General features: G+C 39.7%; 1 protein-coding gene across 1 annotated transcript in view; it reads left to right on the top strand.

The window, feature by feature from the left end:
• fbxl16 (F-box and leucine-rich repeat protein 16) overlaps positions 1–25,651 on the top strand; it is a 77,102-nt gene that overhangs the window by 21,283 nt on the left and 30,168 nt on the right. Inside the window, exons 2-4 of the mRNA XM_017434637.3 lie at positions 9,406–10,123; positions 16,320–16,562; positions 22,071–22,336. Of these exons, the coding sequence (XP_017290126.1) occupies positions 9,413–10,123; positions 16,320–16,562; positions 22,071–22,336 (1,220 nt within the window). The 5' untranslated portion in view covers positions 9,406–9,412. The remainder of the gene's footprint in view (positions 1–9,405; positions 10,124–16,319; positions 16,563–22,070; positions 22,337–25,651) is intronic.

Genomic DNA, 25,651 nt, shown 5'->3' with positions numbered 1-25,651 from the left:
CCACACACACCACCCCCTTTTTTAAAAAAAGGGTAAGCATCACCTAAGTCTTACAATTCAGTGGCTCTGCCCCCACTGTCTATACCATGTTGCAAAGGTGTGTCAACCAAGAACCCAGCCACATCCAGAGCCTTGAGGAACTCAGTCCAATCTTGATTCATTTGAATTTTTTTTCATTTTTATTTATTTAACCTTATTTCACCAGGAAAGTCCCACTGAGATTAAAAACTTCTTTTCTAAGGGAGTCCTGGCTAAGAGGCAGCAAGGTTACAGGACAATAACAATTACACAATTTAAAATGCCATACAATGAATTATTAAAAACAGTTACAATTTAAAGATGCCTTCAAGTGCTTTCAATCTAGTCTTAAAAGTGCTCAGTGAGATATGTTCAGTTAGTTTCCAGTTTTTTTGCAAATGTTCCATGCAAATGGAGCCGAGTAAACAAAAGCCCTTTTTCCCAAAAGGAACAAAGAGCTGATCATTTGAGCGCAAAGAGTAAGAATCAGATGTTCTTCATGTGATTAAATCACAAATATAGGATGGCAACAGCCCAACAATGGCCTTATAAATGAAAACGTACCAATGACCCAACCTCCTGGTGGACAGAGAAGGCCATCCCACTCGAGAATACAGTTCGCAATGGTAAGTCAGGGCTTTACAGTTAGTAACAAACCTCAAAGAAGCATGATAAACAGTATCAAGTTTTCTAAGATATCACGCTGGGGTGTTCATATACAACAGATTTCAAATGTAGCTATGACAAGCTGCTTCTTTGCCTTAAAAGAAATTAAATTTGTTTTGAAATAAAAAGCCCAACTTAAGCTTAAGTTTCTTCACAAGATTATCAATATGGGGCTGAAAATTAAAGCAGTCATCAAGCAAGACAGCAAGGTATTTATACGTGTGAACCTCCTCAGTGATGTTTCCTTCTAGAGTGGTCACAGTGGGGATGATCTGAGGCACCTTCTTGTTGTTTGCAAATAACTTAGTCTTGTCAACATTAAGTACCAATTTTAATTGCAGAAGTGAGAGCTGGACCACATTAAATGCCTTTTGCAGAGATCCAACAGCTTTAGCAGTGGTTGATCCAAAACAGTAAATAACTGTGTCATCCGCATAGAAATTAATATTAGCATCCAACACATTTTGCCCTAATTCATTAATATATATAATGAACAAAAGGGGGCCTAATATTGAGCCCTGTGGCACCTCCTTTTGGACACTCAGAAATCCAGAATACAGACCATCACATTTAATACACTGGGTCCTGTTACTTAAGTAATTAGTGAACCTGGTCTGACAGTCCCATACAACAAAGCCTATACTCTAAAACAGCATGTGTGTTGGACCAAGGAAAGAAGTAAAACTTGCAGGATAGTGGCCCTCGAGGACCAGGATTGCCCACCCCTGACCTAGCAGGACAAATGAACCAGTTACTGATGGAAGGAACCCACCCTGAGTGGTTGACCCAAAGCTGAACAGTATTAATCATGAAAGATCAATTCCATCCGACAACCGGCCGGTCACTCACCTCTGAATAACATGGAAGCTCTTGTCAGGCATCATTGCGGCGAAGATGAATAGGCACATGGGTCAATACCTGAGTGAGGCACAGAAGGGAATTGCCACCAACACCAAAGGAGCCAAGCACCAGCTACTAATCGACAGAACTGTATCTTGAGACTGTAAGACCAGACACGCAAATCTGTGCATGGCCTGGATTGACTACAGGAAAGCCTATGACTCGATCAGGGACGTGCAGTCAGGGGAGGCAGGTGAGGCAGAGCCTCCCCTGTCATCATGACAACAACAAAAAAATCATAACATAAAATGAATATTAATATTTGTCCACTGATCTTTATGTATGAGTAATTTTCGAACATTTTTATGGTCCAAATCGCATTTTTATAGTCAAAATCGCTGAAATTGCATATTTCCTGTTCAAATATGAGGGTGAAATGCGAGGTGTGGCAGCAACGAGCCGAGCTTCACCTCTAATTGCGCAATCCATCACAAACTGGGTTGATACATGCAATTGGCCCGTGCCTGTTGCCGTACTCCTGCATGTCGCCAATATAATGGTTTATATAGCCTGATTTTCCACAGTCTGGCTAATGTCTTTAACCATTTACGTTTAATGTTTGTTAGTGACATATTTAGTTTTGCTGAGGGGACATAAAACCGCAGTGAAAAGGCAAAGGGTGAGGCAGGCAGTACTCTGCCGCACTGAAGGGGGCGCACGTGAGCCAACGGGAGCTTGTTGCTGCTGTCCTTTCACGCAGAGGGGAGAGAGAGGCACGTGCACTGCTGCCAGCCTTAATACTACTAAGTGTGCGCGTGTGCGCGCGCAAGCGTGTGTGAGTGAGTGAGTGAGAGACAGAGAGAGAGAGAGAGAGAGAGAGAGAGAGAGAGAGAGAGAGAGAGATGGAGAGAAAGAGACAGAGAGGGAGAGAGAGAGAGAGAGAGTGTGTGTGTGTGTGAAGAACGCTGATGAGATATGAAATAACCAGTAGCTAATTGAATAAGCTACCCTTTTGGATTTATATATTTGTAAATCTGTCTCTCAGTGCCTCACCAACCATGAACCTCACCGCACGTCACTGGACTCGATTCACCACACATAGATACTAGAGTGCTTGAAAATGTACAACATTAACAGGACACTAAGAACCTTTATTGAGAACTCAAATGAGAATGTGAAAGACAACTCTAGAGGCCATTTCAAAGCCAATTGCAGTTTACAGATATTGAGCTAAAACTTGGTTGGCAGTCACTAAGAGTTATTCACAGCACACGCTTTGAGCCCTGACACATCCCTTGAGATTGCGCAATATTAGATGAGACTGAGCACAACATCATTTATATAGCATCTTTGTACATTGCTACCTTGTTGTGGTAGAGGAGTTTGCGTGCCTGAATGATCTTAGGAGGTATTCTGTCAGGGGCAATTGAGTAGGGTCTCCCAAGGCAGACTGGTCCTAGATGACAGGCCAGACAAAGAGCAGTTAAAAAAAACGGCACAAACAACAGCCAGTAAGGAACTCGATGTCCCATACCCGGATCTGGATTGCGACCTTGGAACCAGGTCTGGGGGAAAGGATTGTGAGTGTTCATCTTTACCCATGGGCTCAATTGGGCTCAGCCCAGATGAGTTATATGGGTTTGCCTTCCTGTGCGTCCACCACCTGTAGGAGGACTCTGCAGCCACAGGCAGTGGCCTTGGCGCACTTACCCTAGCTTGGCAAAGCTGGCTCTTGGGACATGGAATGTCTTGAGAGAGGCTGGACCTTATTGCATTCCGGAGTTGCCCAAGTGAGAGGTGCTGGGCTGGTGTAGGTTTTACTTATGGCCACCCGGCTTGGCATCTGTGCATTGGAGTTTTCCACAGTGGATAAGAGGGTAGCTTCCAAGCACTTTGGATCACCTTGCTGCTGAAAAGTGCTGTATAAATAAATTTCACTTCACTTCACTTCCCTGCGACTTTAGATGCGGGGACACGCTCTGGCTGTTGTTTGTGCCTAAGCATCAAACTGCAGTTGAGATTATCCAGCCTTCTTAGAGTCCTTAGTAGGGCTGGGTACCGAACTTCAGTACTTTTATGGTACCAACCGAAAAGCTTCGGTAGTACCGAGTATCAAAATATGCCTCATCTTCCGGTGCCAAGTTTTGGTGATTGGCTGTAACGTTACACGTGGTTGTGGCACGTAGAAAAAATACATAGGCAGTTACACCCACATACAGGGGTTCGCATGTGTTTGTGTAAGTAGTTGCGTGTCTTCGAACCACTTAAAAAAATCCTGCTGAGATCAAAAGTGTGGCTCCATTTTATAAAGATTGATGCCAATAGTGCGCGATGCAATATATGCAAAAAGACATCTTTGCTAAGGCTGGCAACACAACTAATTTGATGAAGCACCTGACTGTGCACGGAATCAATTTAAGAGCGGACAGTTGCTCCATGTTTGACTGCAAGAAGAGCGGACTGCAGCCATTCTCCTTTCAGCATTTAAGTCAGCCTGTGGGCGTTACAGAACCTGAGCGGCTTGATTCAAAATCAACACCGGACTCCGCTTCATCCGAGAGCATCGAGCACGGTGCTGTGTCTGGGATTTCAACCGGTAAGTTTACGTTTGTTGACGTTACTGTGTATTGCGCGGGACCAGGATCCATGTAAAGCTATTTTTAAGATATTAGTGTGTAGCTTTATTTTATGGCTATGTAGCTAGCTAAATCAAAAGCTAACTAAAGATAAAGCTTAGCTTGTAAAAATGTATCCTCATCCATTCGGTTGGCTGGTTAAACAGCTCACCTAATGTTCACTGTTATGTTTGTTCTCCTCACAGTAGCCTCTGACCCTGATGTGAGGAGGACAAGGCCAGTCAGTGTAAATCCATTCACACTTGCAGAAAAAGGAAAAATGACAAAAGAAAAACAAGATGAGTGCCACGGGGCAGTCACAAACTTTGTTGTTAAAGGTTAGCTACCTTTTTCTACAGTGGGGGCTCCATGGTGGAAGTAAGTAAGCTGTAAAGGATATTGTTGACCAGTTAAGCCTTTATCTCTAGTTTTTGAGGAGTAATAACACAACCATGTTATTGTAGATGTTTTGTGTTCTAATGTCAATTAGGGAGATGATAAGAGCCCTAAACCCCAGATATCAGTCCCCCAGCAGAGACATGCTGTCAAATACACTCATACCGGCATGGTATGCAGTAGAGAAGGGAAATGTCAAGAGAGAATTGCAAGACGTCAGAGACGTGGCTGTGACTGCGGATGGGTGGACCAGTGTGGCACAAGACCATTACTTGACTGTTTCAGTTCACTTTGTGAGAGAGGGTACCATGAAGGAGAACATCCTGCATACCAGGGCAGTCTACACATCACAGACAGGGCATGTAATAGCTGAGGAGATAGGGGATATTCTTGATGAATTCAATATAAAGGGAAAAGTTGTTGCGATCACTGTAGATAATGCAGCTAATATGGATGTAGCAGTGAAAAAGATGAGCATTAGAAAAATTGGCTGCTTTTGTTATACTCTAAACATTGCTGCTCAAAAGCTGTACACTATATGTCATCTCAAAGTGGGCAGGAAGAATCTGCGCTATGGTGGTGTGGTTAAAATGGTACAGCTTGGCTAAACCTATCCTTAAAGAAAAGCAACATCTTTTCGGTTAGTAGAAATTAAAGTAGACTAAACTTAGTGCAAAATTCTATGGCTAAATTAATTATTGAACTATTACTACAAATACACAACCAGTTTGACAACCACACACACACCGTCTCTCTCTACGTCTTCCAGAACATGCTGTCATTTTAGATGTGAAGAACAGGTGGGACAGCCTGTTCCTGATGGTGGAGCGATTTCTGGAGCAGTTTCCTGCTATCCAGGCGGCCTCCATGGACCCTCGGTTTAAAAAAAAATAATGGAGAAGGACAGGTATTGTACTTAAGGATGGACATTAATATTACCTTAGTCCTTTATCAATGTGAACTCAAGTGATGAGCTGTGGTATAGCTAATACAACAATGTGTATATTATTTTCAGACTGGAGAGACTTTCTGATGATGGTTATAGAAAAGCAGTACAGTTTTTCAGAGTTATGAAGATACTCTATACTTCAACCATCTGCATCTCTGCTGAAAGGAGTCCAACTTTAGGCCAGATTCTGCCCATCCTGGGGAAACTCCAGCACCACTTCACAGTTACTGATGAGGACTCCTTTACACAGACCATCAAGGACAAGATCTGGGGTGACCTCTCAAAACGATACCAAGTATGTAGCATAGTCCTGTAGATTTCCCAGTAGTTTTCAAAAGGTATAATCAGAGACATCATGACTACTATGCTATGTTTTTGTCTTGCAGGATGAGAACATCCAGCAGTTCTTGGAGGAGGGCACAGCCTTAGACCCAAGATTTAAGATGAAAGTGGCCGATGAAGTGTGGATTAGACTAGAAGAGGAGCTGATAAGTAGGATCTCGCAACAGGTATTTATTGTTATTGATATTTTATTCCTCTTCTATTGTAGATCAGTTTATATGACTTCCAAAATCTATTGAATATAGAATAAAAGTGTAATTATCCAGGCCCAGCAGATGGAGCAGGAACTTGAAGGGACAGCTGGTGACCATGACAACAACTCGTCTGATGAAGACTGTAAAACTGAAGTAGCAACACTGGTAAAATACAAATACAAAAAGACATCCTGTCCCCCCTATTTCATTTTTAGAACAAAATTAAATGGATAGCATCTATTCTGATGGTCTTTTTTCTTCTTGTTTCCAGACGAAAGCCAAAGCTCTCTGCCCTTGAGGAGTTATTTGCTGATGAGGACATGGCAGTTGAAGTAAGACAAGAGAATAGTTTTAGCACCACATAGAAGATTCAGGAAGAGATACAGCGGTACAGAGGTCTGCCATCTATTCTAAACTCAGTGAATCCAGTGACCTGGTGGTGGCAACCAGGTATCTCTGTGTGCAAGCATCATCCACATCCTCAGAGCGTACATTTTCTACTGCTGGAGACACCATCAGCCAGGAGCGGGCTTGTTTGTGTCCTGAGAAAGCAGACGTGGATTTTTCTGAGGAAAAACTGCTAAGTGAGAAGGTCCTCAGTATGTAGCAGTGAGCATTAGACACTAACTTGTCACTTGTTTGCAACTGTTATTTTGTACTAACAGGTATTTGTTTATTTTTTAAGTAAGAAAACTGCTTGGAATGGAAAAATACCAAAGTGAAAAAATAAATAAAACTCAAGATTTGTACTATAATATGTAATGTAATTTTCTTCTTGTTAGAATTTATATAAAATTGTTATCGAAAAAAGTATCATTTAGGAACCGATATCAAAGTGAAGGTATCTGTATTGGTACCGGTATCAAAAGATTTTGATTGATACCCAGCCCTAGTCCTTAGAGGGGTTGCTGGAGGATGCTCCGGAGACAAATTCCTTGTGTGTGCCTACACACCTGGCAATAAATCTGATTCTGATTCTGATTCTGATTCTGAAGAGGAAGCTGAGCTGCAAGTCAAAGCTCTCTGTTTACTCTATGTTCTTACCCTAACCACCCGTCACAAACTTTGGGTAGTGACCGAAAGAACTCTATTTTGGATACAGTCAAAATGAGTTTTCTCTGCAGCTGGGCTCTCCCTTAGAGATAAAGTGAGAAGTTGGAGTAGAGCCGTTGCTCCTCCACAATGAGAGGAGGCAGTTAAGTTGGTTTGGAATTCTGGTAAGGATGTCCCCTGAACGCCTCCCTAGGGAAGTTTTTTGGATTTGACCAATTGGAAGAGGACCCTGTAGAAGACCCAGGACATGCTGGACAGACTATGTCTCTTGGCTGGCTTGGAAAGGCCTTGGAATACTTCTAGAAGAGCTGGAAGAGGTGGCCGTGGAAAGAGATGTCTGGTCTTCCCTGCTCAAGCTGCTGCCCCCGCGTCTGAGTTTAAAAGTAGAAAATTAAGAGTCCTCCAGGGGTTTATGTCTTTAAGACATGCTTGTAATTTAAGTAACTGATTGGGTTCATCTGGTTTCATGAATAAATATGACTGAGAATCATCAGCATGACAAAGAAAATTTATCCTGTGCTGTCAAATAACTTTACCTAATGGAAGCATATATAGAATAAAGAGTATTGGTCCAAGCATGGAACCCTGAGGAACCCCACAAACTTTGGTGTATGAAGACGTTTCATTATTAACATTAACAAACTGGAATCTATCAAATAAATATGATTTAAACCATTTTAGAGCTGTTCCTGTAATCCCAATATCATGTTCAAGCCTCTGTAATACAATATTGTGATCAACTGTATCAGCACTGTGCAATGTAAACTTAAAGATGATTAAAAAATGGTCAGACTGAACAGGATTGTGAGGATGTATTATTAAGTGCTTACTCTCTATGCCATATGTCAGAACCACACCAAGAGTATGATGAAAAGAATACTCATTCATTTCCCAGAAGTGCTCAAACATCTAACAGTAAAAGCAGTGTCCGAGTGTGCATTAAATGTATGTACTAAGTTTGAAAGACAGTCTTTGGATATTACTTATTAGTCATTTTGTACATTGATCATTTCTTAAAGGAAAATGTGGCTTTTTTGTACATTCTTCTGTTTCTTGTTCGTCACAATGAGGTGGGCCATCAGTCTACATGATAATAAGTCTATTTGATGAGTAGAGGAGAAAGGTGGAGGTGGAGTCAGAATTAGTCCCCTGGGTTATGGACTTTTTTAACCAGCAGACCACAGTATGTGTGACTACAAATCTATTTCTGGCAGGATTTTGAGCAACACCAGGGCCTCTCAATTGAACTGCCCTTCCCCCTTCTTACTCACTCTGTATATATCTGATTCCCAATACAACATCAACAGCTGTTTCCTTAAGAAGTTCTCTGACAATACATTTCTTGTCGGGTATATACATTGCAGAGTATTTTGCAGGCTTGTGCAACCCAAACCATATACAACTTAACATCTCACAAACCAAAGAAATGGTGGGGAATTTTAAGAAAAAGAAACCTGTTTCAGATCCAGTGACCTTTTAGGGAACAGTAGTGAAACAGGTTTCCAGATCCTTCAGGGTCCTGCTGGACTGATCCATGCATATGGATTCACTGTACAAAAATGGTCAGAGCAAATTGCTTTCCTAAGAAGGTGGCAATCTTTTAAGATCAGTAAGTCACTCCTGTACACCTTCTATCATACTGTGGTAGCCAGCACTCTTTGCTGTGGTTTGTTGGGGTGAGTGGGGACAGACAATGTTGATAAAAACATGATCAACAAGGCCATTTCTCCTGTTGGCTTGGAGCAGGATACAATTCAACACATGGAGGATGCTCTTAAAGCTTTATGTAATTTTAGACAAACACACCCACCTTCTTCATACCCGGTGGGTGCTCCAACTGAGCATTTTCAGGCAGATCACCCTCAATGTAAGACTGACCAATGCAGGACTTATTTTCTACCAGACTATTTTGCAGGCTTATGCAAAATGGGCTATATTACAATAACAGGCATAGCCATATGATGGTTGTACATTTGTGGGTGTTTATATGTGTTTTTAACTTTCTATTTGTTTTGAATTATTGTTTTAATCACTATTTATTATTCTTATGATATTTCTGTAGACTTTTATGGCTGACTAACTGATCTTTGTTGATGTCTCTACATGAAGATAAAAAGCTGCTGTAAAAATCTATCTATCTATCTATCTATCTATCTATCTATCTATCTATCTATCTATCTATCTATCTATCTATCTATCTATCTATCTATCTATCTATCTATCTATCATGCACAGTGCCCTGAGATGACTTCTGTTGTGACTTGGTGTTATATAAATAAACTGAATTGAAAGTTTATAACAGAATACTTTGTATTTGCTTTTTGTCCATCAGGTTCCCAATGTTGAACATGTCCACCCCTAGTGAGCTGAAGTCTCCCTGCGTTACTCGCAATGGAATGGTGAAGTTGCCCCCCAGCCAGCCAAACGGCCTGGGGAGTGCAAGTATCACCAAAGGGACACCTGCTGCTAAGAACCGTCTTTGTCAGTCATCCTCTGTACCTTCAATCTTGCCTCCTCCACCATCCTCCCTTCCTTACCATCATCACCACCACCATTTGGATGGCACCGGCATGCCTCATGCTGCAGCGCCTCTCCTGACCTCTGACCTGGAGCCTGGTAAGCCTCTGGTGGGCCTCAAGTCGTCTCTTCGCCAGCTTCCCCCTCTCACCCTCCCCAAACCTGTGCTGCTGGAGCGTCAGCTAGTACTGGATGAGAAGCTTCTTAACAGACTCCTCTGGTACTTCACCACAGCTGAGAAATGTGTGCTGGCACAAGTATGCAAGACATGGCGCAAGGTGCTGTATCAGCCGAAGTTCTGGGAGGGTGTGACACCCATCTTACATGCTAAGGAGCTGTACAACATTCTGTCTAATGGTGAAAAGGAGTTTGTCAGTCTGCAGGCCTTTGCTCTGCGTGGCTTCCAGTCTTTCTGCTTAGTGGGTGTGTCAGACCTCGACATTTGTGAGTTCATTGACAACTACCCACTTTCCAAGAAGGGGGTTCGTTCTCTCAGCCTCAAGAGGTCTACCATCACAGATGCTGGTTTGGAGGTACGTTTGCCTGTGTTTGGCTCATGCATAGGAATTTAATCTGATACACACCAGGGGATAGATAATTTTTTATTTAAAACTCCGGCCCTGCTTTAATAATGTTTTCGGTGGCTTTTGCAGGAGCAATTTTGGATTTTGCGCATCTGTCTAATTCACAAAGGCCTCACAAAGTGAATTTTGTGCCTCTGACTTGACACAGCGCCTTTCTGTGCTAGTGCAGTTTACCTACATTTAAATTAGGTATTATACATTTTGAAGATACAGAGTTCATAAGACAACATTGGTGAAAAAATCTTACATAGTAGGTTTCTTGTGAGCAGGGAAAACTATCTGGTGCACATCAGATAGTTTGCCCTGCACTATTCCCCTGCTTTCTTTCTACTTTCAGTAGTTTAGCTGCAACAAGCAAACTCAACACTTTCCACTCATCTTACATTTACCACACACTGGTGACACAAGACTTTAGGCTTCCATTATCAGAAGGTATGCTGGTTTCAAAATGTGTGAAAAAAAAGTCAAAAATAAAAAGATGAGAGTTCCACTTGTCATTAAATGTTGTGCAGGTTAACTTATGCTGTGTACATTCTCAGTTATACAGGTTATGGCAAATTCATTAAGGTTTTAAAAACAAAGCAACTGAACTTTTATTCTGTAGTTGAAGACATTTCACTTCCCATCTGGGGAGCTTTCTCAGTTCAAAACTAAATTGCATGAAATCCTCAGCCAGAAATGGGGAGGAAAAGAAGAACAAACACAAAAATTTTGTCATCCCATATGTTGCTGGAGTACCTGCGAAACTCAGGAGTTTTCTCCAAACACAACATCCTGGTGCAGTTCAAACCTAACAGGACTCCCAAACAGAGGCTGGTCCATTCTAAGGACAAAACACCAAAACACAAACTGAGCGATGTGGTCTATGCTGTTCAATGCAGTGAGGAATGTTCCCATTTCCATTTTGGAGAAACTAAACAGTTTCTCTACAGTTGCATGGCCCAACACAGGAGAGCCAGCTCTTCAGGACAAGCCTCAGCTGTGCACGTAGACCTCAAGGATCAGGAATAGTCTTTTGAGCAGAAGTGAAAAGGAGTGATTACATTTACTCACGTTACTGTAATTGAGTATGAATTATGCATACTGTATACTTTATTATTATCTTTACTTTTTTTAAAATATGTTTTATTTCAAGTATTATACTTAGTAAGGGCTGGGTTTTCAAATGTAGCTGAGTAAAAAACGTGAACAGAAATGTAAATGAAAATCAGGAGGAGAAAATAAGCACGCTATAACACCTGTAGAGACTGGATGTGTTCCTTACCAGTCAGCCAGTGTATGATCTGGCTAGAAGTGATGAAGGAAGAGTTTCCCTGTTAAATAAACCCATAGAGATTGTGTATAAACTCCGTCCACTTGGCAGGTTTCATCACCGGTTAGGAGTGAAACTCAGCAGACCTGCACTTGTTGTGTCACCTGGCAGTCAGCTAAACTTCCACCACCACAACCTCTGGTTAAGTCGAACTAAAGATAATTAAATAAACACCTGGAATCCATGATCAGGTTTAGGAGACACTTTGGCTCCAAGTTAAAGGAAGAAAGCTGATTCATTCTGCTGTTAGCTTTGTTAGATGCTACCTATGTTATCTGCGTTGACTCACAGAGACTGAACCAAAGCTTTTCCTCTGTCTGCTCTTGCTCTGTGGTGAGTTCAAAACATATTTGAAAACAAGGCTTGCATAGTTTAATGGGAAGCTTTGTAAAAATGACTAATAAGTTATTTAGCTCTGTAGTAGCTGGTAGGTTAGTTATTAATTAAACTAAAGCTGTAACCTGTCATGATCATGAACAGAAAACATCATTAACTCCAAAAAAATTCTGAAAACAATCCAAAGAACCAATAAGTGGACTTGGTCTAATAAAAACATACAGCCTGATGAAAAATAACACTGATAACACTAATAATTAAAATATTAAAGATAGAAATATTTCTATTTTGATAGCTGTTATTTCAATCTTTTTATGTCAGCAGAGCTCCTACATTTATACATCAGCAGATTATTCATTGTGTTGCAGTGTTTAAAGTGTTTTTTAAAGTTATGTTAAGTTATGCCTCAGTAAAATTTCCAGCTTTTAAAGTTTGAACAGGAATATTTTTATTAACAGTGACAACAAATCAAAAGCTGTAGAAATATTAGCGTTCTGAAGAGGTTGTATGGTTTGGATGGTAATGTATTTTAAAATGCACACATTGTGTTTTTACTGGAACCAAACCGCAGCTTTTTAAGGCATAAAGTGAAAAATGTGGGCCTGTGAGTGTACTTGAGTTTTATAGCCCTTTTTTCATATTTCTAAAAATTAAGTGAGTTTATTTTTTAAAAAATCAGTTCTCGTCAAATGAAATAATTTTACCTGAAATTAGAATTCATAGGTTATATTTATTATAATAAAGTATAAATAAACTAGATGCACTCAGGTAGTACGAACCCTTTGCCAAGGCCATAGCATCATAAAAAATTGTAGTATGGATTGTGATCTGGATCATCACCAAAATGTAATCAATTGTTTTTTGTGATAACCCCAACATTTGCTAAACATTTTATCAAAATGTGTTTTTTAGTTTTAACAGACAAACAAATACCAAAACTTACCTCTTTAGCGGGGGCCCGGGGGGTAAAAATATATCCACAAATAAACTTTGTAGTCAGATTAAATTTAAAAAATTGAAACACCAACATCTGATCTGCTTCTAAATGTGGAGATTTGACTGACTTTTAAATTGAATGACAGTGGGATTTTTAGTTTAGTTTTCTTTGACAATCTGTTTAAAATCTTGCAGTAAGTGGGTTTAACTATGATGATCTATAAATCTTGCTTCAGTCAGATTTTTCTATCTGAGATCGTATTAAGAAAAGAATCAGTGAACTTACACTTTAAGCTATAACTGCTTTCAGTGTTTGTTGCCGTGCGGATCTAATCAGACTCAGAGGAATCCTCTGTGACTAAAAAACTCAGACTTTCTGTTACCTTTATTTGTAGTAAAGCTCTCCAGTGATCCCCTGACTGACCATCAGAACCTCATAAAAATTATATATTAGAATCTGAACTAAAATTAGTTTTCTCTGCAGGGTAGCTGGGTTCTTTCTTTTTTAGCTATTAGCTATTGTTTCGCTGGTTTATCGTTTAGTTACTGCTTTACTCATTTTGGCTTTTAGCTAATGTTCTAATATGTTTAGCTTTGAACTGCTGTTTACTAGTTTCAGCTTTTAGTTTGTGTTTAGTTATTTTTAGCTTTTGTTAAATTTATCTTTTGTTTTGCTAATTTTAATGTTTTTTCCTGATCATTTTAAATTTAACCATTCAGTGACAGCTTCTTCAACAAATTTTTGTAGAATCATTCAGTTTTATCTAGTTTAATCCATTTTTTTGCCAGTATATGAGTATAGATATGTTTTTTGCACTTTTGACAGCACGAGTGGTTGCTGACTTGATGATTTTATTTTTGCTTCTTTTTTATATAATCCATCTTATGCTGCTATATTTTATTGTGAAAAACAAAAGCACAGAATGTTTGGATAAAGCCTCTCAGATGGATCTCTGTTCTTACTAAACTGGGCTGCTATTCAAGGATGAGTGGATGGTTGCCATGGAGAAAGAAGGAACTGTTGGCTGTATGATCTTTATAAGGATTTTCCTCTTTTAAGATGCTGTTTCTGAATTGTCATTTTGTTGCTTCTTTTAAATTCTTTAAAGACCTAGTATTGCTTTAAGAAATGCATATCACTTGCTGCCTTTCATGCCAGCGTTTTAAACTAAGATCATCTTATGTTAAAAAATAATGGAGTTGTAGCTGTTTTGGTCAGACCTTGAAAATAACGTTAAATACGATATTGCAAGAGCTCACACTCAGAATATGTGTTATCGATGGGTCTCAGCTACTACCACATCTGATTTTAGTTAAATGTCTGTAAAACTGACTGAATTACAGCCCTTTATCTGTTTTTTAAGGTAAGTTGGCTGTAGCAGCCATTTGGATTGGTACCAAAAGTTAATCAGTTGTAAATGTATATCCAGTGATTATTTCCTAAAAGTTTCAATAATTTGATTCACTGGGTCATGAAAAATTATGCAAAAAGACAGATAGAGTTGACTCCAAATTGGTAGTTACAACATTTTAAATGCAGAGCTTTTGCTATCAGTTTTTATCTCACTATAAAAACTGAGTTAATGCCATTTATACGTTTAATAAGATTGTTTTGGTGTTAGTCATATTGAAATGGTTTGATTCCAAAAGTTAATCCGTTATAGATTCCATAAGTATTTTCTTTCTGGATTTCTAATTTGATTAGAAGTAAAAAAAAATTACATTATTACTCCAAAATAACAATTCTTAAAACCTATCAAACTTGAAGAAGTGGTGTGTGCATAAATATTCACCCATTTTGCTCCAAAGCCCCAACCATTACATCGAGGAGCCATATAATTACTTAGCTCTCCTACAGATGTATATTATTTAGGTATAGATAGACTCTAAAAATAGTCCTAAATTTTTAGAAAGAGGAAAACTACATCCATATTTGCTGTACAATGACACTTACTTGTCAATATTGATCCTGTAGAGTGAACACATTCAAAATTTTTATAAACCACTGTAGTTACACTAGTTTAATTTTTTTGTTTACATGTTTCCCATGACAACACTGAAAGTTGGTACATGCCTCTTTCTCTATGTAAATCTTTCCTTTTTGACTTTATTATTGTATACAGATACATGTCAGGTGTTCAGTGACCAGTTCTTAATTTTCATTTCATTTTTTACAGCAGAACATTTGACTGTACCTTAGTTCTTATAGTTTATATGGTTTTATCTTTCTGTAAAACAGGGTGAGTGTATGTTGTAAGTCACCTGACTGACCCAGAGGTGGAAGCATGCACCATAATAAGTTTTAAAATAGTGCAGATAGAGACATAATCTAAAACGTTTAAAAGACAACATTTAGAAATATGTTTGGTGTGTTTCTGCAAACAGTCTACCTGGCCACAACAGTAATGAATGTTTAATTTTCATTTCATTTTTTACAGCAGAACATGTGACTGTACTTTAGTTGTCCCCCAAAAAACTTTCTGCTCTTCATAAATCTCCCTGTTTACTGTCCCCCCCAATAATAAAATGAAATTATTGCAAATCTTTCCACCACTTATTTCAAATATAATGACAGTTTTTACAGACAAAAGCATGGTTGTCCCATGGGATCTCCAGTGTTCAATCTCTGCAGGAAGTGGAAGAGAGAACCACTGGTTCAGATATGTGGACGATACCTGGGTGAATATCCAAGCTAAAAAAGTAGACACTCACCAGACACACCAACTGTTGACAACAATAATTTCACCAGAGAGGATGCCAAGGACCGCAAGCTGCCTTTCTCTCTCTCTTTTTTTTTTTTTTGACTGTTTGGTGCACATGGAAAGCGATTTAAGCCTCAACACTTCAGTTGAACCGTCACCACCAACTGGAACAAAAACTTTGGCAAGAACAAAGAGGAAGAAAAGAAAACAGAAACACATCAAAAAGCTCTCCAAACCTGTGAATATCCTAGATGGGCTTTTGACAAGTCAGGGAGGAAATCTAGACACACAACGGAACACAAGAACAGGAAACACTAAAACATTGAAGCCATTTTGGTTAAACGAGAAAGACCAACTGAGGAGGTCTTGGATTTTAGTTTCCTAAAACGTACTATGAAGCATTAAGCTTGATACCCAGTCATTTTCCCTCTAATTCACACCTTCATGCATGTGGTCACAACATCTCTGTATGAGACTCAGGAGGGAGGGGAGGGAGAATAATCTGTATGTCATTTTAGCTGCAGAACAGAGCATCTCATGCAGTTTAAAACTTGGACCTCCACACTCTCCAGTTTTGAATTTAGAAAGCATCCTGGATGGGAAGATAAATGTCTTCAGCTACAGAATAGAAGTCTAGCTCTTTTTTTTAAACTTTTTTAATTTGCTATATCCTGGATAATTGAGAATCTACACCATCACAGGTAATAAATATGATTTAAAGAGTGTGTTTCAAGACTTTTCTTTTCTAATGAAAATTAAAACTCCTTTCCTCATTTATCATTTAAAGAAAACTGTACAACCAACTATTTTCATTAGTGTCACTGTAATGATAATGCATGTGATGGTTGTTGTTTTGCAGGTCATGTTGGAGCAAATGCAAGGCCTAATGCACCTCGAACTGTCAGGCTGCAATGACTTCACAGAAGCTGGCCTGTGGTCCAGCCTCAATGCCAGGCTAACTTCCCTCAGCGTCAGCGACTGCATCAATGTGGCTGATGACGCCATTGCTGCAATCTCACAGCTTCTGCCCAACCTATCAGAGTTGAGCCTGCAGGCCTACCATGTCACTGACACTGCCATGGCCTATTTTACAGCCAAACAGGTATCGTCCACATTCACCTACAATGATTCTTTTTTAGTATTTTCTGTCAAATGTTTTGTTCTGCTTGCTTACTTAGACATATAACATTTACTAATTGGCTTTTATAATGTATGTGAATGTCTTTGTACAGTGCCTTGTGACTTGGCGCTATATAAATATACTGAATTAAATAAACTGAAGTAACAAGGAAGGAAAAAATTAAGTCAGAAATAGTCCTGCAGCTTGATCCTCAAAAACCCCAAGCTGCTGCTATTGTTTTTCATGAATCAATTACATGTAAGAGAAAAATGATAATAAGCATGAACAAATATTAAAGGGCATATAATGTGAGTTTTACAATTTTTTATTTAAATTGTGTAAGGGTCATATCTGACAATAGTGATATTAATTTTGATGTCAGAGATTAGGAGAAATGTAAAAATAAATAAATAAATATAATAACAAAATAAGAAAGATGAGGACAAAGCAGCCAAGCACACAGACAAAAGTTGTGAAGTGTGATGACATTAGTATAGGGTCCCCAAACACAGCTTAATGCACCTCAGGCAGAACATTGGCCATCAAAGAAGATAGAAGTGAAAGCAAAGTCTCTAGCTCAAATGTAAGCTCATTTATTTTCTGTTTTTGTTGCCAATTTCTCAAAGTTTTTCTCCAGGCTGCTGCTGACACTTTGTCCTGTCTACCACTCTGCATTGTGACGCTCACTCTGCAGCTGCTCCATCTTCATCTATTACCTTTAGAAATGAAAAGAACAGTGATAGTGACTGCTTTAACCGACCACCTGTTCTGGCAGTGCTCTTAACTAGCAGCCCAGGAGCGAAGAGCATCAACCGTAGCTGCCAGCTGCAGCTCCAACCACTGGCATTTAAACTCCGGACACTGATTAGAACCACAACCACAAACCATGCAGCCTCTGGGCAGCCAGAAAAAGCAGCCATGGCACAAAAATCCTACCAGTCATGTTAGTGCTGTTGCAGAGTAGATTTAGGCAACTATTCCCAGAACAAACAGCATTGCAAAATATCAGAACCTTTAAAATCTTCAGTATAGCTTTGAGGTGTTTTTTGTTTTGTGTTGTTTTTTTCTGTTTCTGTCCACTCTCCTCAGGCTGCAGCAACACTTCATCCTGATTGATGTGTCCTCTTCTGTGGCTTAGATAACCTTCATGTTGGTGAAGGGGACCATAGCTGAAAGTATAGGTCCTCACTCCTCCATCCTGTACTGCATTGCTGCAATAAGTGGCCACATGTTGATTTGACATGTTTCTGTCAGAAGGATCTTTTCTGACCTCAAAACAATTTGATTTCTGTAAAAATCAACTACATCTACATTGATCCACACTCTGGTGGGCCTTCTTAGAGTGAAACTGTAGCATACTAGACTACGTGTTCTGTCATCACTTCATATGTTCATGTTCTCAACCTGTTTTCAGGAATGTACTACTTGTGAAATATATTTTGAGCCAAGTACACCATAACCAGCACAAAGTATTAGGTTTGAAAAAAATAGTGGCTCAGGAGGTAAGGGTTTGTCCTGTAACTGGAGGGTTGCCGGTTCGAGCCCCCGCTCTGGCTGTCTCAGTCGTTGTGTCCTTGGGCAAGACACTTCACCTACTGGTGGTGGTCAGAGGGCTCAGTGGTGCCGGTGTGATGGCAGCCTCACCTCTGTCAACCCGCCCCAGGGCAGCTGTGGCTACAATGTAGCTTACCACCATCAGTGTGTGAATGTGTGGATGAATGGGTGAATGATTGTAGTGTAAAGCGCTTTGGGGTCCTTGGACTAGATAAAGCGCTATATAAGTGCAACCCATTTACCATCCTAGGTGGGAGTTACAGTAATTGACAGATGCTTCCTTGTGTCAAGAGCTTGGTGGGGTTAAACTACCTTTATATGGGGGTGAAACAGATTTTTTTTTTTACTTTGCAGAATGAAATTGCCTAGTCTACTGATTTTTAAATTAGGTTTATAGTCTTATTTTATTCAAAGAGTCAATTTAGAACTTTTTGAGTGTATTTATGCATGGCTGCTATTTTTCAATAGATTTTGAAAAGATTTTAAGTACCCCAGGGGTACACATACCCCTTTTGAGAGTCACTGTCATATACGATAGTGTAAATTCTGTTTTCTATTGGCCTGCCCCCCAAAGGTTCTTGGTATTTAAAAAAGAAGCATTTTAAAATTACTTATATGCCTTGAGAACAGTGAAAAAGTCTATTTATGAATGTTATTACTATCAAGATTTGTTAGTCTTCTGGCACCAAAAGCAGCTGTGCAGAAGATCTAAGTCCCCGAGAAGGAACATAAGGTTGAAGTAAACTGGAGAGATATGAGGGTGCAAGGCCATTTATTCATTTATAAGTCAATAGGATAATCTTAAAATCTGGTCTGTGGTGCATAGGAAGCCAATGAAGTGAGGACAAACCTACCAGTTACTGTTCAGCTGCAGCATTTTGGACAAGTTGGAGACAAGAAAGCGAGACCTGACTGACCCAGACATTAAGTGCCTTACAATAGTCAAGTTGGGTTGTGATGATGGGTTATGATGAAGGCATCAATTATTGTTATTTTCTCAAGGTCAGGCCTGGTCAACACTGACTTGAGTTTAGCTATCTGCCTTTGATGAAAAAACTGCTTAGTACTCCTTAGTACTTAAACTCTGAGTCAAGAATTATCCCCTGGATCATAACAGACTGCTTAAGATACAGCTCAAGAAAGCCAAGATTAGCAGGAAGAATACACAATAATTTCAGTTTTCTTATCATTAAAACTTAAAAGAATGTGAAGCCATTCAAACCTTGATGTGAAAAAGACGTTTCAACAAAGGGTGGATGGAGCAAAAAATATAATTAGGTTTTACAGGTAGATAAATCTGGCAATCATCAGCATAAGAATAAAAAAGAAAGACCATGTTTCCTCAAAGTAGACCACAAAGGGAGCTGGTACAATGAAAACAGAAGTGGTCCCAAGAATAGAACACTGTGGAACCCTGTAGGAAAGAAGTGCTCGAATGGAAAAAAGTTTCCAACAATCTCTTCAGTTTCTCAAGTAAGAATGGAACCAATCTAATCTTGTTCCTGTAATCCCAACCCAGTGTTCTAACCGCAATATAAGAATACAGTGGCCAACAGTAAGGTCCAGGAGTACCAGGATCATAAACTGACCAGAATCATTACAAACCCTAACCAAAGCTGTTTCAGCACTGTGTAAGTATTTAAAACCAGTTTGGAGAATTTCAAAAATTCCATTTTCACCTAAGAAGGCATTTCGCTGAATGAAAATGATTTTCTCCAAGATTTTAAGGTTTAAAATACATTTGATAGTCTTAAAAAGAACACAAGGATTGTGACAATTCAAGGCAATGATTTGGGAGAATATTTGTTTTTCTGATTTAATAATGGTCTGATAAATTTTCCAACACATTTTCAACATATTAAAAGAACCGTGTAGTTTGTCCTTTATGTATTTGCACTCAGCTTTTCTGCACTGACGTGTGGCTGCTTGGGTGGTCTCATTTAACCAAGGCTGAAGTGTAAGTTTAGGGTACCTGGTTTTTAACAGGGTCACTAGACCCAGGGTCTTAACACAAGACTCCTGATACCAAAAGAGGAGCTTTCAGAGGCTTGAGAGTCAGTAACAGAATAATTTGTAAAAGCAGAGAAAAGAGCAGCAGTGGAAGAGTTAAATATTTGACAACGCCTGGCTAGAGTGGGAAATTTAGACTCACAGGCAAGAAAGCTGTCAAATAAAATAGGTTTGTGATAAAAAAAACAGCATTCCCAATTTCTAAATTAAAAACAGATAAACCATAAGACAAAACTAAAACAAGTACATGACCCTGCTGATGAGTGGGACCAACAACACACTGCACCAAATTAAAAGACTGGATAAGATTTAAAAATTCCTGAGCTAATGGCTTTCCAGGACAACATACATTGATGTTAAAATCCACAAGTATTTAAATCCGGTCATATTTCTATCTAAAATGTCTGAGAATTCATTCATAAAAACTTTGTTGCACGTCATTTAAAACAAACATATTTTATTAATAAAATATTTATGTTTACATATCCACATATAAACAAATCATCAAATGAGGTATGATTGAATAAATCCAATATATCTAACAGGGTGAATAAATCTGAGTCACAGAATTGTTGTTCTGAGATGAGTTTTAGTTTTTACTCTGTTTAAAGCTAACCATTCCTTTTTTAAAAAGAAAATTTAGATAAAAAGAAATATTGTCACAAAGTGAGTCTGATTGTCATTCACTGTCTCAATAAATTTAAAGTCAGTTTGTGGACACCTTTTACCATACCTTTAGCAGTAAATAGAAAGGGCTGACCATTTAGAGAAAGTTTACTGTTGTTTAATGCAATCTGTGTCCTAAGTCCAAGGTAGTGAGTTTTGAGGTTGATCCTATTCATGTCCAAGGTGTTAATCTCACGGAATGCAAAATCTCCGGTCAGACTTCCTGGGAATCACAGCTGTGCAGGAAAGACTAGGTCACCATGCTCTGTTTACAAAAGGTTTAGGCATTTGTAAACAAGCAGTTTTTTTCAGGCCAGCAGAAGGTTTTATAGCTGGACCAGGTTTGAGAAAAAAATTAGCCCTGGTTTGTTTCTGTCTGCAAATGTCAAGAGTTCAATAGTTCACAAATCTGACACAGCTGGTCGCTGGGTATATACACTGTCAAGTCACTTCTTTGGATTGACTTATTCATCTGCTTGTTGACCACATATCCAATGAGTGGAATTTGCATGGACTAAAAAAGTATTTTTGTAATGTCAGAGGTCAAAAGAGAATGAGTAGACTGGTTCAAAATGACAGTAGCTCAAAAAAACAGTTTTCCCAACCAAGACCTGCAGGATACCATCTCTGAACACATAACAAGCCCGACCTTAAAGCAAATGGGCTACAGCAGCAGAAGACCACATTGGGTGCCACGTCTGTCAGCTAGAACAAGAAACTGAGGCTACAATTCACACAGGATCACCAAATTTGGACAAACAAAGATTAGAAAAACATTTCTAATCTCTGGTCTACATTCGCTAGAATCCAATAGTTTTCACAGCCTCCAAATCTCAATCCAATCAAGCACCTTTGAGATTTGGTGGAACCCAAGATTCACATTGTGGACAGATGACAGATGATAATTATATCATCTGTCAAATCACAGGAATTTATATTGTCCATCACTTTAAATTCAGGCAAGTATTCAAATGTATTTTGTTGGTGTTTATTTATACAAGACCTAACTGCAAATACTCTGCACATCTATGAAGTATGCATATGCATACAAGTAACATTCAAAATGCACAAACACTGCACTGTCCCCTCTCTCCTGTATCATCTATTATACAGTATAATGACCAGGATGTACTGAGTGAGTGAACGAGTGAAGATTTCAAACACAGCCAATGTTTTTGTTAATGTTAGAGAATAATAATTAGACACATTGTCTTCACATTCCACTTCAGATATAACCAAATTACTAATATCTGTTCACAGGGCTACACCACCCACACCCTCCGGCTTCACTCCTGCTGGGAGATCACTAATCATGGAGTAGTAAACATGGTTCACAGCCTTCCAAACCTGACTGCCCTTAGCCTCTCTGGCTGCTCTAAGATCACTGACGATGGTGTGGAGCTGGTTGCTGAGAACCTTCGGAAGCTGCGCAGCCTGGACTTGTCCTGGTGCCCTCGGATCACCGACATGGCTCTGGAGTACATTGCTTGTGATCTGCACAAGTTGGAGGAACTGGTGCTCGACAGGTCAGTGCTGTTTGTGATCAAGAGATTTCAATCTTTAAAAAAGATATATATATATGTATATATATATATATATATATATATATATATATATATATATATATATATATATATATATATATATAATATAGATAACTATAACAGAGTAATGAGTAGTTTTAGCTAATAGTATGATTGGTATAACTATAATAGGTAATTTGAGTAAACTAACAATCTGTAAGTCGGTCAGTGATGTATAACCTAAACAACAATCAGGTACAGAATAAAATACAGAAATACAGAGATAAAAACATCAAAAAATCAAAAGCAATTCTAGCTAACAGAACAGTTAATATAATGATATTGATAATGATAACAAGTCTTTAGTATACCGTATTTTCTGCAACACCATTAGGCGCACCGGATAATAAGTCACAATTATGGCGTCCATTTCAGTACTTAACCCATACATGAGGCGCACAGGATTATAAGGCGCACGCGGTTTACAAAAATAAAAAAGGTCACGGAAGCAGTTTGGTTGAACTTTATTCTGCTATGTAACAATACAACTACATTATTTTTTTATTATTCTCCCTCCACAAATACATCAAAGTCCTCATCTTCTGTATCTGAATTAAACAGCTGGGCAATTTCACCATCAACCATGCTAGGTTCCCTCTCATCAGTGGGAGTCAGTCTCGTTGCCAGGTAGCTCTTCAGCTTTTGCGAAAGCTCGGACAACAGTTAAAGGAGGTACTTTAGCCCAGGCATTCACAATCCATTCGCATATGACAGCGTAACTCACCCAGCGCTGCCTCCCCTTCTTAGTGAATGTGTGTTCACCGTCTGTCATTCATCGCTCCCACGCCACTTGCAACTTAACTTTGAATGCCCTGTTTACACCAATGTCCAGCAGTTGGAGTTCTTTGGTTAATCCATCCGGAATAATGGCAAGCTCCGAATTAGTTTGCTTCACTGTTTTTTTCACAGCATCGGTGAGATGGGCACGCATGGAGTCGCAGATCAACAGGGACGGTGACGCATGGAAAAAAACCATCTGATCTCCTTACATAAGCCTCTTTCAGCCACTCTATTATTTTCTTCTCGTCCATCCAGCCCTTTTGATTGGCCTTAACGATGACTCCAGCTGGAAACTTTTCTTTCAGCAGTGTCTTCCTCTTAAAAAAGACCATGGGTGGTAGTTTCTGTCCGTTACCATGGCAACCAAGAACAACAGTGAAAGCCGACTTCTCATTGCCTGTTGTGCGAATCGATACCGTGCTGGTCCCCTTCTTCTCCACAGTATGGTTCATGACCTCGTCCATGTCGGTGATGTGTTTGGGCTGGATCTTTTTGTCAGTAATCTTGTTTACGCAGTAAGTGTAGAAGATGGCCAGGTTTTCTTTGTAATCCGCTGAAAGTAGCTATGCCACTGTGGTCCTCGCGCAGATGGACCTCCTTGAAAGTTTTTGATCTTCATGTCTGTGCTATCGTTGTTGCCTTCAGTCGAATGGTGACTGTAATGACGCTTATCCCGGCTGTTCTTTATTAAATGACCCACTGTTTGAGTTGGTCTTCTAACTGTGGCCATCTTGCATTGTTCCCTCGGAAACTCTGTTTGGTCGTCTTAACTTTGCGCAGTTCATCTTCTTGCTTCCTCCACTTCCGTACCATAGATTCATTGATGTTGAATTCTTTCGCAGTTGCTCTATTCCCATGAACAACCGCGTAACTGATAGCCTGTAGTTTGAATTGTGCTTCGTAAGCATGTCTCTTCACTGGCATTTTGGGGGTCCTGAGAAAAACAAATGTTGTTTTGCAGCATACCGGTGGTATACCTGCCGGAGGCGTGGCGGAGGTAAGTGTACGTACAGTCCTGCTCACCATTATTGGCACCCCTTCATGATTTGCATAGCTGAGTGAATATCTTCATGATCATTCATTGGTTAATTCATGTCATATGTGTGGAGGCAGTCCATCACAAGTGATCTTTATGTGTGATTTGCAACAGGTGAGCCAAATTGGGTTTTCATATTGATTTGCAGCAAAGTGTGCCAATACCATTGGCATGGTAAAAATTGTTTTTCTTTGTTTTCCTCATATTGTTTATCTTTTTAAATGTTTTTGATCATTTGCTGTTTTGCATCAAGCACAAGCTATCAGCAATAAAATGTTGTTTCACTTGATGAATTTCCTTCAGTAAATATTCCATTATATGTACTCAAACTTCATGGGTGCCAATAATGGTGAGCAGGACTGTATAATCTAATGTTCTCTGATTGGTTTATCGCTGCCAGTGTACGTGCCGTACGCAGGGTTTCCCCCAGAAAAGAGGCTAAGCCCGGTGGTAGGTGGCCGTTCGCCGGCCGACCGGGATTTAGTAAAATAAAAGATGAAAGTTAACAGGAAAGTTGAAAATATGGCTATTTATTATGTGATATTGTAAGATATTTGTGCCAAATATTTACAGAACTACAGTTTTTGACAAGGCTGGACATGGGTGGAGTCAAAACGAATAGACAAAAACAGAGATTTAACCTTTTATTGGTTAAAACAGGACTACTTAAGGCTGTAATGAAAACAGCACTCACGTTCAGGAACTGGGCTAGAGCTGGAACAAGCCTGAGTGCTGGACTCAGCGAGTCGGGAGCAGAACCTGTGTTCAGTGAGGGTCTTGGGTGTTTAGGGAAGTCCAGTAACGAGCGAGGGTTCAGAGCCAGGGAGTCAAAGTGTGGCAGGCAAATCCAGAACAGGGTAATCCAAAAAGCGAGGTCCAGAGAGCAGAAGAAGGGTCTTTGATCCGAGGTCCGAGTCTGAGAAGGTTTCCGATGGGGAGGAGGCAAGAGGCAAGGGACGAGAGGCAGACAAAAGGTCGGTGACGAGACAGGCATGGAACTATGGATAACGCTGGACATCTACTAGGCGAACCAATCAATAATCTGGCGGAGACTGAGTGTGAGAGGTGAGTTTATATGCAGGACTGAACAGGTGCTGATGATTGCTGTAATGAGTGGTGGTGGGCAACAAGGGCGTGGCATGAGGCTGTGGCAAAGTACTGAGGCAGTGAACTAGGAAGAGAAGGCGTGGCAGGAACAGAGAGCTGTGACAGTTTTACAAAAAGGCACTTTTGAAATATTTTTTTAAACAAAAATACAATTAAAATTAAAGCTGCAAGCAGCGTTGGACGGCCCTCGCAGCTTAGCGCCGCTTCGGCCTATTGCGACCGCGGGAACCCTGGCGACCGCCCTCTACGCTCTTGCGCACTTCCCGCGCATTTCTCGTGCACTTCCCGCACCGTCCACTAGGTGGCGCTTTGGGCAAACGTCCGAAATCGCCTTC

The sequence above is a fragment of the Kryptolebias marmoratus genome, linkage group LG12, assembly GCF_001649575.2.
Source record: "Kryptolebias marmoratus isolate JLee-2015 linkage group LG12, ASM164957v2, whole genome shotgun sequence".
NCBI lineage: Eukaryota > Metazoa > Chordata > Actinopteri > Cyprinodontiformes > Rivulidae > Kryptolebias > Kryptolebias marmoratus.
This window is presented reverse-complemented; position numbering and strand designations above follow the sequence as displayed.